At 45.1% G+C, this 18,923-nt stretch overlaps 1 protein-coding gene across 1 annotated transcript; it reads left to right on the forward strand.

The window, feature by feature from the left end:
* Positions 1–1,209: 1,209 nt before the first annotated feature.
* Positions 1,210–18,568, forward strand: Slc25a20 (solute carrier family 25 member 20). Its single transcript, XM_090323688.1, has 9 exons — positions 1,210–1,446; positions 7,337–7,429; positions 7,710–7,837; positions 9,879–9,969; positions 13,093–13,210; positions 14,623–14,695; positions 15,062–15,171; positions 16,288–16,412; positions 17,713–18,568. Exons 1-9 carry the CDS (start codon positions 1,342–1,344, stop codon positions 17,773–17,775), a joined length of 906 nt encoding a protein of 301 aa, XP_090179814.1. The 5' UTR covers positions 1,210–1,341; the 3' UTR covers positions 17,776–18,568.
* The last annotated feature ends 355 nt before the right edge of the window (positions 18,569–18,923 follow it).

The raw sequence follows: 18,923 nt of genomic DNA on the forward strand, positions 1-18,923 counted from the left end.
CCAGGAAAGCACAAGTGGCACTGTGGTTCATCTTGAGCAAAAGAGCTCAGGGAGGGCCGGGAGTTTGGCCTAGTGGTTAAAGTGCTTGCCTCGCATGCACGAAGACCCGGGTTCGATTCCTCGGTACCACATACATAGAAAAAAGCAGGAAGTGGTGCTGAGGCTCAAGTGGTAGAGCTCTAGCCTTGAGAAAGTCCAAGGACAGTGCTCAGACCCTGAGCTCAAGCCCAGGACTGGCAAAAAAAAAAAAAAAAAAAGAGCTCAGGGACAGGTCTGGGCCATTCCTCACGAGCTCTCCAAAAAAAAAAAAAATAACAAAAAAAACCCAAAAAACAAAAAACAAAAAAACTGGGCTGAAGGCATAGCTCAAGAGGTAGAATGCAGGCCTGGAGTTTGGCCTAGTGGTAGAGTGCTTGTCTAGCATGCACGAGGACCCGAGTTCAATTCCTTGGTACCACATACATAGAAAAAAGCCAGAAGTGGTGCTGAGGCTCAAGTGGTAGAGCTCTAGCCTTGAGAAAGTCCAAGGACAGTTCCCAGACCCTGAGTTCATGGCCCAGGACTGGCAAAAAAAAAAAAGAGGTAGAATGCAAGCCAAGGAATCTGAGCAAGTGCAAGTACAGGAAAAAAATATATGTGTACTTTGGAACAATGGTACTAATAAGCAAAAATAAGGGGGCTCTAATAAAATATACAGAGACCATTATTTCCTCGATCTGAAAGATTGCTCACCCTCTTTCCCAGCTATGGCCCAGACTCACTTTCTCACCTCAGATCTCCAATACAGTACATCTTGTCAATAGATTCTCCCGTCCACTAAACTAAAATTGCAAATCATTTGCGGCACATACCCTCTCGGATTTATTTACTTTTTTCCCCTTCAGAGCAGTTATCACCATTTCATACATAGTATTTTTTTTCATGTATCATAATTATCGTCTATGATCTATACTCCCAAACTGGGCCTAGAAAGTCGCCTGGGAGATCTCAGGGTGCCGCGGATCTCTGCGAAGTGAACGGGGAGCATACCAACCCCCAAAGAGTAACGTCGCAATCCAAGGTGATCTCCTCCCAGGACTCCGCTCCTCAGGACCGGCCCCGCCCTCAGAGGGCGGGGACGCATGGCCACGCCCACTGGGGGGGCGGGGCCGAGGCCGGAAGCGGCTCCCGGGGGCGGAAGCCCGGCTGGGTGCACTAAGTCCCTCCTCCCGGCCTGCCCCGGGCTCATGGGCTCCGCCTACCCTAAAGTAGGCGAAAGGTCGGCGGCGCCAGAGGTGCTGCTGGGCACCGGAGCAAGACCGGCCCGGGAACTTGACAGGCCGACTGTCAAAACGACCGACCATGGCAAAGGAGCCGAAACCCATCAGCCCGCTCAAGAACCTGGTGGCCGGCGGCTTTGGCGGCGTGTGCCTGGTGTTTGTGGGGCACCCTCTGGACACGGTCAAGGTGCGCTAGGGTTGGGGATGCGGGCAGGCGGAGGAGGCCCGGAAATCGGGGGTTCCCCCCCCCCCCCGTCCTGCGAGACATGGCTTCCTAGACAGCAGCGTGTGTGTGGAAAGTGGGGTGGGGTCGTAGAAGATCAGAAACCTAAGGGGAATGTAGCTTATAGTTGGTAAAATGTTTACCCAACTGGAGCGATTTACCCCTGGATCACAAAAGAGGGGGGGGGGGAATCTAGGCAGTCAAGGAATTGGGTAGCTGGTGCCTCAAAGCAAAGTGGGGGAATCCTTAATCCACCTCATCAGTGCTATTTCTGTGGCCCATGGTCGTCTTTTGCTGGTTGTCTTCATGTGGGGATGGGAAAGGAAATGTGTCTCCCCCTCCCCCCCAAAAAAAATCCTCTGATTCCAGCCAGTCCTAACATTTTATCATAAAGGTTGAAACCGGCTCCTCCCCCGCCACCCCCAATGAAAACCTGTCCCCAGGAACACAGAAGTGACATTTGCCTGGGACCAGTATCTCATTCCAACTTTTTTCTTTTTTGCCAGTAGTCCTGAGGATTGAACTCAGGGCCAGGGAATTGTCCCATGAACTTCTTTTGCTCAAGGCTAGCACTCTACCACTTGAGCCACAGCACCACTTCTGGCGTTTTCTGTGTATGTGGTACTGAGGAATCGAACCCAGGACAGGGCTTCATACATGCTAGATAAGCACTTTTATCACTAAGCCATATTCCCAGCCCTTATTGCCAACTTTCCTTTCCCTGCCCAAGGCACTTGGCCATTTTTAACCTATCACCCCACAATAGCCTGCAAACTCTATTGCAAAGAGGATCCCTCTGAGAAGCAATATCTTCAGGGACTGAGTTCTTTCCAAGAAAGGCAGATGCCTAGCTTTACCTGGGGCCAGCCTCATCTTCACAGCTCCCAGATAAACTAGCCCAGGGTTACACACCTCTCTGTGGGAGGGAGGAAATTCAGCAGGGCTCTTTGATTTTTTTTTTTATATCCTCAACTCTTCCCTTCAAAAGATTTTCAGCAAACAGCTTGCTAGAGACCAAAGTCTATTTTCTCTTACTTTGCATAGGAAGCCTCATTATAGATTTAGCCTTTCTCTGGATGCAGACTTGAAAAAAATATATAAGATACTAGATCCAGAAAAATAGCTCTGCAGAAAAATAGTTTCCTGGGTTCTTCCTCTTGGCAGGCTTGGGTAACATGCTCCTTTGATGCCTTTTCTTCAAGGGAGAAACTGCCTTGAGGTACAACTCATACAGAGTTCCTTCTATAGCAAGAGCAAGATTAAAGCACTTGGATCAGTTAGGACATTGTGTAACATGAAATCAGTGTTTAAGCAGATAGTAAATGCTATGTGTATTAGTGCATCTAGTAAAGAGCAATTAACCTCTCTCTCTCCCCAGTCCATAGAGGTAGAGATCATCTGGGGCTTTAACAAAATGAAAAAAGAAAATAAAACCAAAGCCCCTTATTTGAGCTGTGTGTGTGTGTGTGTGTGTGTGTGTGTGTGTGTGTGTGTGTGTGTGTGTGTGTGTGTGTTTGACTAGTCCTGGAGCTTGAACATCAGTGCCTGCACCCTGTCCTTTAGCTTCTTTTGCTCTAGGCTAGCACTCTCTGCCACTTGAGGCACAGAGCCACCTCCAGCTTTTTCTGTGTATGTGGAACTAAGGAATTGAACCCAGGGCTTCATGCATGCTAGGCAAGCATTCTACCACTAAGCCACTTCCCAGCCCCTGTTTAAGCCTGCTCCTACTTTTATATCCTCTACTCCTTGATATTATTTTCAGGAAAGACCCAATAACCTCTGTACCAAATTATAAATGACTAAAAATATCCTGTGGCATTATGACAACTCATTGATACTTTGTAATATACACCCAAACTTCAGATTCCTGCCTGCAGCCCTTTTGACTCCCAAGTAAAGTATGACCTTGAAGGTACTTTTCAAAAGTTCAAGGCCAAATGAGCTATGGCTCTCATATCCTGATAATCCAAGAACTGAAAAACTGCAGAATTGGAACATGGAATTAAAAAAAAAAAGCTTATGGATGATGACATTAGGTAGGAATTGAAGGGGTGGTTGAGTTGTGAATAGAAGACTCTCTCTGACCTAAAGAAATGTCTAGTCTATATGCTATTACAGAATGCCTGGGACTGGTAGCTAATGAAGAATAGAGATTTACTTTTCATAGTTCTATGAGTTTTGAAAGTCCAAAGTCCATAGGCTTATATCTGGCCAGTGTCATCATGCTGTGTCAACCTATGGTGAAAGAGGGAAGAACAAGATATCAAACTCAAATCCTTTTTTTTTTTTTTTTTTTTTTTTTTTGTGGGTCATGGAGCTTGAACTCCTGGCCTGGGCGTTGTCCCTGAGCTCTTCAGCTCAAAACTACCACCCTACCTCTGAGGCACGGCACCACTTCTGGTTTTCTAGTGATTAATTAGAGATAAGAATCTCCCATTCTTCATGGGGCCAGGAGTTTGGCCTAGTGGTTAAGGTGCTTGCCTAGCATGCACGAAGACCTGGGTTCAATTCCTCAGTACCACATACATAGAAAAAAGCTGGAAGTGGTGCTGAAGCTCATGTGGTAGAGCTCTAGCCTTGAGAAAGTCCAAGGACAGTGCTCAGGCCCTGAGATCAAGCCCAGGACTGGCAAAAAAAAAAATCTCCCATTCTTTAGTGCCCCTTCTTTAGTGCCCGGGCTGGCTTTGAACCTTGATCCACAGATCTCAGCCTCCTATGTAGCTAGGATTACAGGCTGGTGCCACCATACCCAGCTCAAACTCAAATTTTAAGCCTTTTTATAGTTGGTGTGAATTCATTTATGAAAGCAGAATCCTTGTGAACGAAACAGCTCCAATAAAATTCACCTCCCAACATTATACTTAAGATGATTAATATGAGTCAGAACAAGAATGGGGGGCCAGGAGTTTGGCCTAGTGGTTAAAGTGCTTGCCTAGCATGCATGAAGACCCGGGTTCGATTCCTCGGCACCACATACATAGAAAAAAGCCAGAAATGGTGCTGAGGCTCAAGTGGTAGAGCTCTAGCCTTGAGAAAGTCCAAGGACAGTGCTCAGGCCCTGAGCTCAAGCCCAGGACTGGCAAAAAAAAAAAAAAAAAAAAAAAAAAAAGAACAAGAATGGGCTGGCAAGGAAGGAATCAGAATATAAAATTAGACCAGCTGAGGAACTGAGTTGATGGATGTCATGATGAGACAGGTAGCATTTCACAAATCCCAAAGAAGGAGCCAGGATGGTAGGGCATGACTCTTGTCCCCACACTTGAGCAGATTAGCCAGGAGGGTCATGACTTTGAGACCAGCCTGAGCTATATAATGAGATCCTGCCTCACAAATCATTTTTTGTGGCCTGCTGGTAGAGTGCTTGCCTAGTGTGCCTGAAGACCAGGGTTTGATTCCTCGATACCACATACATAGAATAGCTGGAAGTGGTACTGTGGCTCAAGTGGTAGAGGACTAGCCTTGAAAAAAGCCCAGGGACAGTGCTCAGGCCCTGAGTTCAGTCTCCAGGTCTGGCAAAACAAAACTCAAAACATATCATTTTTTGAAGTCTCAGACAAAGCCAGGTACTAGTGACTGACACCTGTAATCCTAGCTAGCTACTCAAGAGACTGAGATGTGAGGTTCAAGGTTCAAAGCTAGCCTGGGCTTAAAACTACATAAAAGTCTTTATTTCTAATTTATCACTAAAAAGCTGGAAGTATAGCTATGCTCTAATGTAGAGCCCTAGTCTTGAGTAAAAGAGCTAAGAGAAGGGCTGGGAGTTTGGCCTAGTAGTAGAATGCTTGCCTAGCATGCACCAAGACCCAGGTTCAATTCCTTACTATCACATATATAGAAAAGGCTGGAAGTGGTGCTGTGGCTCAAGTGGTAGAGCTTTAACCTTGAGAAAGCCCAAGGACAGTGCTCAGGCCAGGAGTTCAAGCCCCAGGACTGGGGGTGGGGGGAAAGCTAAGGTACAATACCCAGGCGCTGAGTTCAAGCCCCAGGACCAAAAATAAATAAATAAATAAAGGAACAATGCACTGAAAATGTGTTTTGGAAAAGTTAGTAAGTAGCAATCTTCAGAAAGCTTTGAAGCTGAAGAACAAAATGCAGGAACTACATCCAAGAAAAAATAACAACTTTGTATCAGTTATCAATTACAATATAACAACTTGCCCTAAGACTTGGTTGGTTGAAAGAAGAATCATTCATTAACTTTCACACCCTTTCTGAGCCAAGTTTTAGGAAGCACCTTGAATGTTTTGTCTGGTTCAGACTTTTACATGAAATATTTAATAAATTGGTACCTAGAAAGATAGATAGATAGATAGATAGATGGATAGATAGATAGATAGATAGATAGATAGATTAGATATATAGTCAGGCGCTGTTGGCTCACGTTACTCAGGAGAATGAGATCTGAGATCAAGGTTCAAAGCAGCCCAGATACTAAAGTCCTTGAGACTCTTATCTTCAGTTAACCACCAGAAAACCAGAAAGTGGTGCGGTGGCTCCAGTGGTAAAGCCCTCCTAGCCTTGAGTTGAATTGCTCAGAACAGTGTCCAGGCCCAGAGTTCAAGCCCCACAATCGACTGAAAAAAAAAAAAAAGATATATGTAAAAAAAATACAACTTGGGGGGCCGGAAGTTTGGCCTAGTGGTAAAGTGCTTGCCTGGCATGCACAAAGACCGGGATTTGATTCCTCGGTACCACATACATAGAAAAAAGCCAGAAGTGGTACTGAGGCTCAAGTGGTAGAGCTCTAGCCTTGAGAAAGTCCAAGGACAGTGCTCAGGCCCTGAGCTCAAGCCCAGGATTGGCAAAAAACAAAAACAAAACAAAACAAAAAAACTTGGGCTGGGAATATGTTGGATTAATGGTAGAGTGCTTGCTTAACATGCATGAAGCCCTGGGTTCGATTTGTCAGGACCACATACATAGAAAAAGCTGGAGGTGGCGCTGTAGCTCAAATGGTAGAATGCTAGCTTTGATCTAAAGAAATTTAGGGACAGTGCTCAGGCCCGGAGTTCAAGTCCCAGGACTTGGGGGAGGGACTCAGTAATAAAGGATCTAATTAGACCTTTCTCTAAAGAAGATATACAAATGAGGGCCGGGAGTTTGGCCTAGTGGTAGAGTGCTTGCCTAACATGCACAAAGACCCTGGTTCGATTCCTCGATACCACATACATTGAAAAAAGCTGGAAGTGGAGTTGAGGCTCAAGTGGTAGAGTGCTAAGCCTTGAGAAAGTCCAAGGACAGTGCTCAGGCCCTGAGCCCAAGCCCAGGACTGGCAAAAAAAGAAGATATACAAAGGAGCACATAAAAAGATGTTCAACATAATTTATCCATCATGGAAACGCAAATCAAAATCACCATGAAATGGCTGTGTGGGTGTGTGTATATGCTGGTCCTGGGATTTGAACTCAGGGCCTGAGTGTAATCCCCTGAACTTTTTTGCTCAGATCTTTTCAACTAACCAGTCAAAATCCAAAAGTAAGCCAGGCGTGGTGGTTTACGCCTGTAATCCTAGCTACTTAGGAGACTGATCTGAAGATTGCGGTTCAAAACCATCCAGGGCACTACAGGCCGTGAAATTCTTATTTCCAATTAACCACCAGAAAACTGGAAGTGGTGCTGTGGCTCAAGTGGTAGAGCACTAGCCTTGAGTTGAAGAATTCAGAGACAGTGCCCAGGCCAGAGTTCAAGTTGCACAACTGACAAAAAAAAAAATTAAAATTAATTAAAAAAATAATTGTTGGTGACATTTACATAGGTATAAATTTTCCTGTTTAATTTGATAGACAGATGGGCTGTTGTTATTGATGGTCAATTCTGATTCTACAAGCTGATTGATTTTAACTTCTGATTTCAGGTCCGACTGCAGACACAACCACCAAATTTGCCTGGACAGGCCCCTTTGTACTCTGGCACCTTTGACTGTTTCCGAAAGACTCTTATTAAAGAGGTATGGTATTTAGGGGCTGAAAATATGACTCAGTGGTAGAGTGCTTGCCTAGAATGCATGAAGCCCTGGGTTTGATTCCTCGGTACCATACACACACACACACATACACAGGAAGAAGGGACACAGTGGCTCAAGTGGCAGAGATGCTAGCTTTGAGCAAAAGAAACTAAGGGACAGCACCCAGGCCCAGAGTTCAAGCCCTGTACACACATCAATACACACACATACCATTAAGGATGATGCTGTTTTATACAGATTCTACTTTTGTGGTTCCTTACAGGGCATCACAGGACTCTACCGAGGAATGGCTGCACCCATAATTGGTGTTACTCCTATGTTTGCTGTGTGCTTCTTTGGGTTTGGTTTGGGGAAGAGACTACAGCAAAAATCCCCAGAAGATGTGCTCAAGTGAGTATCTATCAGCCCGGAGCACCCAGGGCTGCCATGGTTTAAGGGAAATAACATTGACAGAGTGGCAATAGCAGTGCCATTAGCCCCCAGAGCTGACTTTCACCTGGAAGAAATATCTTAGTTTGGGCTGGGAAGATGGCTCAAGGGTAGAGTGTTTACCTAGCATGCGTGAAGCCCAGGATTCAATTCCTCAATGCCACATACACAGAAAAAGCTGGAAGTGGTGTTGTGGCTCAAGTGAGATAGTGCCCAGGTCCTGAGTTCAGATTCTATGACTGACAAAAAAAAAAAGCCAGAATTAGTACTATGGTTCAGGTAGTAGAGGTCTAGGCCTTGGGCAAGATAAGCTCATAGATTGCCCACTAGGCCCTGAATTTAAGCCCCAGGACTGGCAACCAAAACAAAACAAAAATCTTGGTCTTCTGTCCAGAGCAAAGAATCAACAGTTACAGCCCTACTTCCATTTGACACTTTTTTTTTTTTGGCCAGTCCTAGGGCTTGAACTCAGGGCCTGAGCACTGTCCTTGAGCAATTCTCTACCACTTGAGCAGAATGACCACTTTTGGCTTTTTCTGTGTATGTGGCACTGAGGAATTGAACCCAGAACATTGTGTATGCTAGGCAAGTACTCTACTGAGTGAGAATCCATCAGTCTGGCTAGTGGAGCACCATTCTTTACACTGTGGCCATAGGATCCATGGAGCTTGAATTCAGCATCTGGGTCCTATCCCTAAGTTCTATTTCTCTCTCTCTCTCTTTATGTTGTTTTGTTTTGTTTTTGCTAGCACTAGGGCTTGAACTCCTGGCCCTTCCAAGTTCCATCTCTTGATCCATAGCTCTACTTCTAACTTTTTTTGGTGGTTCACTGGAGTCTTACAAGATTTTCCTGCCTGGACTAGCTTTGAATCATGCTCCTCAGATCTCAGCCTCCTGAGTAGTTAGGATTTACAGGTATGAGCCACGGGTGCCTGGCTTTTTCTCGGCATTATTAAGGCATAGTCCTGGCAACTGGCAACTAGCCTTTGACCATAGATGGCTGACCTTGAAGCTGTCCTGCATGAGTCTTGGCTGAGAATACTCACAGGCCTGTGGTAGCATAAGAGAAGTTAGATTGGAAGGGAACTCATTTGAGATCTTAGGTTACAGGCTTTCCCCCAGTAACCTAGCATTCTGCAGATAAACAAGGCTCTTTGAGGCCTGGTAACTTGTTTGTAGTGTCAGACTATAGCAGGCTCAGGGTAAGAAACCATGTCTCTAATGCTTCTCCTTTGGAGAAAGGATTCTGTGTATATACCTAATGTGACCAGGCCTCATAGCTATGCTCCCATTGTTCTTGACACTGAGACGATTGCTGTAGGAAATTTAATACTACTCTAAACCCAGAACTTGGCTTTTGTGTGAAATCTGATTTGTTTGTGGCAGTGTTTCTTTTCTTTTCTTTCTTTCTTTCTTTTTTTTCCAGTCATCAGTCTTGAACTCTAGGCCTGGACGCTGTCCCTGAGCTCTTCAGCTCAAAACTACCACCCTATCCATTGAGTCACAGTGCCACTTCTGGTTTTCTAGTAGTTAATTAGAGCTAAGAGTCTCACAGACTTTAGCACCTGGGCTGGCTTTGAACCATAATCCTCAGATCTGTCTCCTGAGTAGCTAGAATTATAGGTGAGAGCCACTGAGCTTGGCTTCTTTTCTTTCTTTTTCCTTTCTTTCTTTTTTTCTTTCTTTCTTTTTCTTCCTTTCTTTTTGTGCCAGTCTTAGGGCTTGAACACAGGGCCTGGATGCTGTCCCTGAACATCTCTGTGCTGAGGCTAGTACTCTACCCCTTGAGCAACAGTGCCACTTCTAGCCATTTTCTGTATATGTGGTACTGAAGAATCGAACCCAGGGCTTCATGCATGCTAGGCAAGCACTCTACCACTAAGCCAAGTTCCCAGCCCCCCAGTGTTTCTTTTCAACCCAAATCCAAAATCATGTCTGGGAATTATCTGTCATTGGTAGATCATCACAAGTATTTGGTTTTGTGTGTTTGTTTTTCATGCAGCTATCCCCAGCTGTTTGCAGCTGGAATGTTATCTGGTGTATTTACCACAGGAATCATGACCCCTGGAGAAAGAATCAAGTGCTTATTACAGGTAAGGGACTGGGAAGAGGAAACACACTTTTTCTATTCAGTATACAATCTTGTGTGTATTTTAACAGCCTTTTCACCCTTCATACTGGCTTTAGGTTAGTTAGTGTACAAAACAAGAATGTTAGGAACACGGGAACAATAGCAGTAGAATCATGAAATAGAATATTGTAACAAATTAACTATCACATGAGGCACATCAACCCAGATGTGTCCAATCACTTTGGAAACTAAAAGATGACTCATGTTTCATCAGAGGTATGGAAGGGAATACTTAAATGTCTGGCACTGATAGCTCAAGCCCATCCTCCTGGCTACTCAGGAAGCTAAGATATGAAGATCATGGTTCAGAGACAGCCAGGGCAAGAAAGTACCTAAGACTTTTCTCTCCAGTTAACCACCAGAAAACCAAAAGTGGAGCTGTAGCTCAAAGTGGTAAAGTGCTAACCTTGAGCAAAAACCATTAGGGACAGTGCCCAGGCTGCAGTGTGGAAACTTTCAAATCCACCTTTTTTTTTTTTTAACACAGCCTAATTTCATTCTGGTTGGTGGATGTATGAATAGTTCATTCATATTTTTTTTCACTGCTGAGTTGTACTTGTAGTTTGGATGTACTACAGTTTTTAACTGTTTATTTCTTGAAGGACATCTGTGTTCTTTTCAGTTTGGAGCTATTAAGAATAAAGATGTTGTAAATATTGAGAGATTTGGAGCTGAGAGCATGGCTTAGTGGTAGAGTGCTTGCCTAGCATGCATGAATCCCTGGGTACAATTTCTCAGTATCACATATACACAGAAGAAAAAAAAAATCTGGAAATCATGCTGTGGCTCAAGTGGTAGAGGCCTAACCTTGAGAAAGCCCAAGGACAGTGCCTAAGTCCTGAGTTCAAGCCCCAGAACTGGAAAAAAAAATCAGATTTATGTCCAGAATGTTATTTTTTCGGAAGTAAATGCGTAATAAGATGGTTTCTGGGAAGAACAGAAATTGCATTCTTAGAGTTGCTTTCTGTTTGAGTTTTGTTTTTGCCAGTTGTGGGGCTTGAACTTGAGGTCTGGGTGCTAGCACTTTACCACTTGAACTACAGCACTATTTCTGGCTTTTTCTGAGTAGTTTATCGGTAATAAAAATCTCATGGACTTTCTTGCCTGAGCTGGCTTTGAACCCTGATCCTCAAGTCTCTGCCTTCTGAATAAACTAGCATTACAGGAGTGAGGAACCAACACCTGGACTTTCTCAAGGCTAGTGTTCTACCATTTGAGCTACAGTACCACTTCTGGCTTTTTCTGTGTTTGTGGTATTGAGGAATTGAACCCAGGGCTTCATGGATTGCTAAGTAAGCACTCTACCACTGGGCTACGCTCCTGGTTCCACTGCTTGTCTTTGTTGTGGTGGTTGTTTGATATCTCCTCAATCTTGAGTTTCCATAATATTTCCATTGAAGCCTGAATATTTGCATATTATGTTGACCTCTGTACCGTATTTCAACTTCCTGCTTCAGTTCACTTTCTCTGACAGTAGGAAAGCAGGAAAAAAAAAAAAAGAATGTGACCTCTTTACTGTTAGGTGGAGAACAGAATTTGGTTCTCCATGTTGACATGTATGGGTGGAGCACTTTCTCTGCTGGGTCAGTGCAGGTGTCTCAACTGATATCACAGGATAGGAAAATGCTGGCTTCTGACTCTCAGGGATAAAAAAAAAAAAAGTTCTGCTAGGCCTAAACCAAGTCAACTTCTATAGCAAGTTGCAAGTTGTGTGTAGCATTAGAGCCTGATAAGAGTGCAGGTCTTCGGCTGGGAATGTGGCTTAGTGGTAGAGTGCTTGCCTAGCATACATGAAGCCCTAGGTTTGATTCCTCAGTACCACATACACAGAAAAGGCAGGAAGTGGCACTATGGCTCAGAGTTGTGTCTTAAAAGCCTCTTGTACTAGAGGCTGGTGGCTCACACTGTAATCCTAGCTACTTAGGAGGCTCAGATCAGACCCTGGATTGAAGCCATCCTGGGCAGGAAAGTCTGTCTTGCCTCCAATTAACTACCAAAAAGCCTAAAATGGCACAGTGGGTCAAAGTGGTAGAGCAAAAAAGCTCGGGAACAGTACCCAGAGCATGAGTTCTAGCCTAAGGATCAATATTAGGAGAAAAAAAAGTTGTCTTTTCCTTGCTGGGTGCTGGTGGCTCACGCCTGTGATGTGAGCTCCTCAGGAGGCTAAGATCTGAGCATTGCAATTCCAATACAGCTTGGGTGGGAAAGATTTTGTGAGATTCTTTTTTTTTGTTTGTTTGTTTGCCAGTCCTGGGCTTGAGCTCAGGGCCTGAGCACTGTCCTTGGACTTTCTCAAGGCTAGAGCTCTACCACTTGAGCCTCAGCACCACTTCCAGCTTTTTTGTATGTATGTGGTACCAAGGAATCGAACCCGGGTCTTCGCGCATGCTAGGCAAGCACTTTAACCACTAGGCCAAACTCCCGGCCCTTTGTGAGATTCTTAACTCTGCTTAACCAGCCAAAAGCTGGCAAGGAGAGAGTGGTTCAAGTGGTAGAATGGTATCCTTGAGGGAAAAAGCTAGGGAAAAAGCTAGCCTTAGATCTGAGCACAAGCCTCAATACATTCACAAAACGCGGTCGGGAGTTTGGCCTAGTGGTAGAGTGCTTGCCTAGTATGCACGAAGACCCGGGTTCGATTCCTCGGTACCACATACATAGAAAAAAGCCAGACATGGTGCTGAAGCTCAAGTGGTAGAGCTCTAGCCTTGAGAAAGTCCAAGGACAGTGCTCAGGCCCTGAGCTCAATCCCAGGACTGGCAAAAAAAAAAAAAAATACATTCACAAAACAAATAAAAGAAAACACCCGAAAAAGAAACAGTTCTAAAAGAAAGTAGCAAGTTGTTTTTTTTTTTTCCAGACACCCATTGTGTGCTGCCAGGATACAGTATCTTCCTTCTCCAGTTCTAATTATGCAAGTGTGTATCTATTTCAGCCATTGGCTGTCTGTCAGATTGAAATCTGATTGGATCAGCAGACAAACTCTGCCATTCACACAATAAGCTTTCCTTAGTTTACTAAGCACCTGTGCTTTTTAATCTTAAATTGCAATGTTGTTTCTGACTTCATGTTCTTCCATCCATTCCAGATTCAGGCATCTTCAGGGGAAAACAAATATACTGGCACTATGGACTGTGCAAAGAAATTGTATCAGGAGTTTGGGATCCGAGGCTTTTACAAAGGAACAGTGCTCACTCTAATGCGAGGTAATCTTTGAGGCCTTCCACTGGTTGTCACTTGAGGAGAATCTGCCACAAAAGGTCTTTTCCTGGATTGCTCAATTAGTGTTGCCACACAGCAAAGCTCTGACAATATCAGCAATGTATATCCGGGTACTTGGAGTGTGTCCGTGGGTTCCTTGAAGAGACATGTCATGGTCATGCCATTTTTTTGTGTGTTTTTGTCATGGTGCTTGAACGCAAGGCCTAGGTGCTGTTCCTGAGCTCTTCTGCTCAAGGCTAGTGCTCTACCACTTAGAGCAACTTCCAGCTTTTTCCAAGTAGTTTATTGGAGATTAGAGTCTCACAATTTTTGCACCCAGGCTGACTTTGAACCATGATCCTCAAATCTCAGCCTCCTGAGGTAGCTAGGATTATAGGCTGAACCACAGACACCTGGCTCTCTGAGATGCTTTCTTTTACCATTCTTGGGGCTTGACCTCAGGGCCTGGGCACTCTCCTTGGACAATTTTTGCTCAAGGCTAGCGCTCTGCCACTTGAACCACAGCACCACATCCGGCGTTTTCTGAGTATGTGGTATTGAGAAATTGAACCCAGGGCTTCATGCATGCTAGGTGAACACTCTACCACTAGGCTATGCACTCAGCCCTCTGAGATTCTTTATCTCCATTTAACCACCAAAAAACTAGTTATGGAAAAAAGAAAAAAAACAAACTAGAAGTAGAGCTTTGGCTCAAGTGGTAGAACACCAGCTTTGAGCAAATAAGCTAAGGGATAGTGCCCAGGCCCTGAGTATAACCCCCTACTACTAGCACAAAGAAATAAACAGATAGTAGGGCTATGGCTCAAGTGGTAGAGTGGTAGCCTTGAGCACAAAAATATCAGAGACTGGGGCTGGGAGTTTGGCCTAGTGGTTAAAGTGCTTGCCTAGCATGCATGAAGACCCGGGTTCAATTCCTCGGTACCACATACATAGAAAAAAGTCGGAAGTGGTGCTGAGGCTCAAGTGGTAGAGCTCTAGCCTTGAGAAAATCCAAGGACAGTGCTCAGGCCCTGAGCTCAAGCCCAGGACTAGCAAAAAAAAAAAAAAATATCAGAGACTGCAATGAGGCCCTGAGTTCATGCCCAACAATTAATGAATAAGGGATGGGAATGTGGCTTAGTGGTAGTGGTATAGGGCCAGTCTAGCATGTGTGAAGTCCTGGGTTCAATTCCTCAGTATTGTATACACAGAAAAAGCCAGAAGTGGTGCTGTATCTCAAATGTTAGAATGCTAGCTTTAAGCAAAAAAAAAAAGCTCAGGGTTTGTGCCCCGGCCCTGAGCTCAAGCCCTGGGAGCGGCCAAAAAAAAAAAGAATGAATGAATGAATGAATGAATGAGAAAAAAATCTGTATGGCTTTTATAGATTTTATAATTCCCCTCTTTCTCGCTACCACAGATGTTCCAGCCAGCGGGATGTACTTCATGACCTATGAGTGGTTGAAAAATATCTTTACCCCAGAAGGAAAGAGGTGAGACTATCAGTAGAATTTTCAAAGCTGATTTTCCCACTCATGGGAGGGTGGTTCTTTCTTTTGGGGGTGGGGGGTAGATCTTATTTCTTGCTCCATGTCACACTTTCCTCTTGCAGTTGCTGAGGTCCAGCTAACACCTTACTCTGTGCCTCACCCAGCAGAGCGAGTATTTGAATTAGGTGCAATGCCACCACCTCCTCCAAAGAGCAGCAGCTACCATGTCAATGGAGCCTTGCCCTTGGAACTTCTCCTTCCAGCCAATTCCTCTCTCTAAGTGACCTTCCCATCTGCTACGGAAAGGGATGATCTGAAGGCCACTTATACAGCCTTTGTCTTACTGGGGCTGTGGTTGCTGTTCTGCAGTGTCAGTGACCTCAGTGTACCTCGTATCCTGGTGGCTGGAGGTGCTGCAGGAATCTTCAACTGGGTTGTGGCAATTCCTCCAGACGTGCTCAAGTCTCGCTTCCAGACGGGTGAGTAGGACAGAGCAGGAATGGAGTAGAGCTCCTTTCTTTTGCCAGTCCTGGGGCTTGAACTCGGGTCCTGGATGAGCATTGTCCCTGAGCTTCTTTTGCTCAAGGCTAGCACTCTGTCACTTGAGCCACAGCACTACTTCCGGCTTTTTCTGTCTATGTGGTACTAAGGAATGGAACCCAGGGTTTCATGCATGCTAGGTGAGCACACTACTACTAAGCCAGCTTCCCAGCTCCTAGAACAGAGCTCTTAACACTCTGAAGAATATATACTCTCCCTTGGCAAAACCTCAGCCTCTATCTCCCTCATAGTTTAATCTGTGTTCTAGGAATCCCTTAAGTTTTGTTTTATATCATTGTAAATACAAAATAAGTCATCAAAGAAATCAAATCTGGCTGGGCACTGATGCTGTCTCAGGAAGCTGAGATTTTAGGATTGCAAATTTTTTTTTTTTTTTTGCCAGTCCTGGGCTTGAGCTCAGGGCCTGAGCACTGTCCTTGGACTTTCTCAAGGCTAGAGCTCTACCGCTTGAGCCACAGCACCATTTCCGGCTTTTTGCTATGTATGTGGTTCCAAGGAATTGAACCTGGGTCTTCAGGCATGCTAGGCAAGCACTCTACCGCTAGGCCAAACTCCCAGCCCCAGGATTGCAATTTGAAGCCACCCCAGGAAGGAAAGTCTGTGAGACTTTCATCTCCACTACTACCCAAAAAGGCTAGAAGTAGAGCTGTAGCTCAAGTAATAGATCCGCTAGTCTTGAGGAAAAAGAATCTCAGGGACAGAACCCAGCCCCTGAGTTCAAGCCTCAGGACTGGCCCCCCAAAAAAGATTCAAACTTCAGTTCAAAGATCTCAGCTTCCTGAGTAGCTACGATTATAGATATAAGCCATTGGCACCTATGAACTAGTTTATCACCTTAGGGTGTTCTCTCTCCCTCTCTCCCCCCCCACTCACTCTCTCTCTCTCCCTCTCTCCCCCCCTACTCACTCTCTCTCTCTCATATGTCTCCTCCAACACACCCTAAAGGAAAACAATTATTAGGCTGTTCCCATGTAGGTTTCCACGGTCAGATTAGAAGCTTCTGGAAGCCTTAAAACCTCACTTCTGCTTTGCAGCACCTCCTGGAAAATATCCTAATGGTTTCCGAGATGTGCTCAGAGAACTGATCCGAGATGAAGGAATCACATCTTTGTACAAAGGGTTCAATGCAGTGATGATTCGAGCCTTCCCAGCCAATGCAGTAAGTATCTGGCAAGCAGCATGTTTGTCCTTCTGGGTTCAGAGTACGTGCAGGATTTTGCTTGCTTTCAGCATAGCACTGAGGGCTCAGCCTGAGCTCGATTATGTGATGGCATTCCTGAAGTTGTCAGTTGTTTTTGTGGGGCTCTGAGATCAGGAACTTGGACTTTTTATTTCTTTTCTTTTTTTTCTTGTTGGTCATGAGGTTGAACTCTGGGCTTGGGCACTGTCCCTTGGCTCTTCAGCTCAAGGCTAGCATTCTACCACTTGAGCCACAGCACCACTTCCAGTTTTCTGATGGTTCATTGGAGATAAGAATCTCATGGACTTTTGTGCCTGGGCTGGTTTCCAATGGCGATCCTCAGATCTCAGCTTCCTGAGTAGCTAGGATTACAGGCATGAGCCATTGGTGTCTGACATGATTTCTGTTTTTGTTTTTTTCTTCTCCTCTCTCCCACCGGGGACTCTGACTTCTTGACCTGGTCATCAGAAATGGGCAGTAAGAGGACATGCACTTTCTTCTTTTTTTTTTTTTTTTTCCCCAGTCGTGGATCTTGAACTCAGGGCCTAGGCACTGTCCCTGAGCTTCTTTTTGCTCAAGGCTAGCCACTTGAATCACAATGCTACTTCTGGCCTTTTCTCTTTATTTGGTACTAATGAATTGAACCCAGGGCTTCATGAATGCTAGGCAAGCACTCTACCACTAAGCCACATTCCCAGCCCAGGACATGCATTTTCTTCCCTTGAGAGTTGTGGGTATGGATGCTCACATCTGTAATTAATTCTAAGCCATTCAGTAGGAGATTGACATCCGAACATTGCAATTCAAAGCCAGCCCAGGCTGGGCAGTCTGGGAGACCCTTCTCTCCAGTAAACTACTGGGGGGCGGGGGGAAGCCAGAAGTGTCACTGTGGCCCAAGTGGTAGAGTATTAACCGTGAGCATAAAGCAGCTCAGGGAGAGTGCCCAGGACTAGCACCAAAATAAATAAGTAAATAAAAAGAGTATAGCTTTTTTCTTTTCTTTTTTTTTCCTGATTGTTTTTATGAAGAAAGGCTGTCTCTGGCTAGCCTGAAAATCACTATTCAGCTTAGATTGGCCTTGAACTCAAGATCTTCCTACTTTGCCTCTGTGAAGTGCTGGGATTTCAGGTGTGCACCGCCACACCTATCTTCCCTTGCTTCCTGGATGTGGAATAGGGCTTGGAGGGGGTTCTGGCTCTAATATGGCCAGCCAAGGCTGCTTCTTGGTGGTGGTGTGTACCCAACTTCTGTTGGCTTCTCTCTTCCCCCTCACCCCTAGGCCTGTTTCCTGGGCTTTGAGGTTGCTATGAAGTTCCTTAATTGGATCACCCCCAACTTGTGAGGATGAAGGCTGCTCCGAAGCTTCTGGATGCTGGAAACTGTCATTGAGGAGAAGCAGTGGGCAGGACTGGCAGTTCTGAAGGGGTGAGGGGAGGGAGGATGGTGGGATCAGAGCTCTATGCACAGACACGGTGAACCCATTGCCTTAAAAGACATCCTCTACCTGGTATGCCATTTTGGAAACTTGAATTCACTCTTGTCAGTCTAAGGGATCTCAAGATGAAATATGTAGCTTCTAGACCAGAGAACCACGGGTGGTCAGATGGCTAACCTACTGGTTGACTGCTGGTTCAGTTCCACGCAAAATATTCCTCACCTAAAGAGGTGATTATCAACCTGTCACTGGAGACGTCTTATGTGTTATTTTCAACCAACTCTTCAGATGCTGAGATCTTGTGTAAACCCTAACCAGGAAAACTCAATTGATTTACAAGGTATTACCTAATCCTGGGCTATACATGAAAATATGCATCTACGGACTTGAGGCCCACATCTCATTCAACCAAATGGTTTGGGTAGATATGTCTATGAAGAGATCGCCTGTTGAACCATTGGATTTTGATTATGTTTATGGCAAGCAAATAATCGTACATAAAATTAGAGTAGCCTAATTTCCCAGGAGAAGATGGGCGAATTTGTTTCTGTTTTTGTTTTCCTCCCACACAGTGAGGACATTCTCAGGCTGCTAGGGTAAGTGTGAAAGCTCAAGGGTGTAGGAAGGCTTTTTTGCATACTCGCTCCTCATGAGAGCACCCAGATTTAACAGGAAACAATAAATACTGTTTCTAATTTTTGCACTGTGCCATATATTTTTTTTCTTTAGCTTCTGGGACATTTCATCATGTAGCCTATGGCCCTGGTCGTGGTCGGGGATCCAGCCTTATCCTCTTCTGAGAACCCTAGCCATGGGTTCTATCAGAGGAAGGAGAAAGGGCTGACTTAGCCCAGAGCTCTCTGGTGCTCCAGCTGTTCAGGGGAAGGTGAATTAAGCAAGATGACTTGATTGGTAACTATTCGCACAGCCTTAAATGGCAAGCAGATGGGCAAGCTGGAGGCCTAGCCTACAACTAGCGTGTGGTGAGGTGTGTGGGGGATCCTGGGGCTTGAACTCAGGGCCTGGGTGCTGTCTCTAAACTCTTCAGCTCAAGG

Source organism: Megascapheus bottae, chromosome 32 (genome assembly GCF_031878675.1).
Source record: "Megascapheus bottae isolate mThoBot1 chromosome 32, mThoBot2.hap1, whole genome shotgun sequence".
In the NCBI taxonomy this organism is placed as follows: domain Eukaryota; kingdom Metazoa; phylum Chordata; class Mammalia; order Rodentia; family Geomyidae; genus Megascapheus; species Megascapheus bottae.

Coding starts and splice junctions, on each gene's coding strand:
- Slc25a20 (XM_090323688.1), top strand. CDS start 1,342: ATGGCAAAGGAGCCGAAACCCATCAGCCCGCTCAAGAACCTGGTGGCC. Junction 9,970..13,092: donor GAATCAAGTGCTTATTACAG/GTAAGGGACTGG, acceptor CATCCATTCCAG/ATTCAGGCATCTTCAGGGGA. Junction 14,696..15,061: donor TTTACCCCAGAAGGAAAGAG/GTGAGACTATCA, acceptor GCTGTTCTGCAG/TGTCAGTGACCTCAGTGTAC.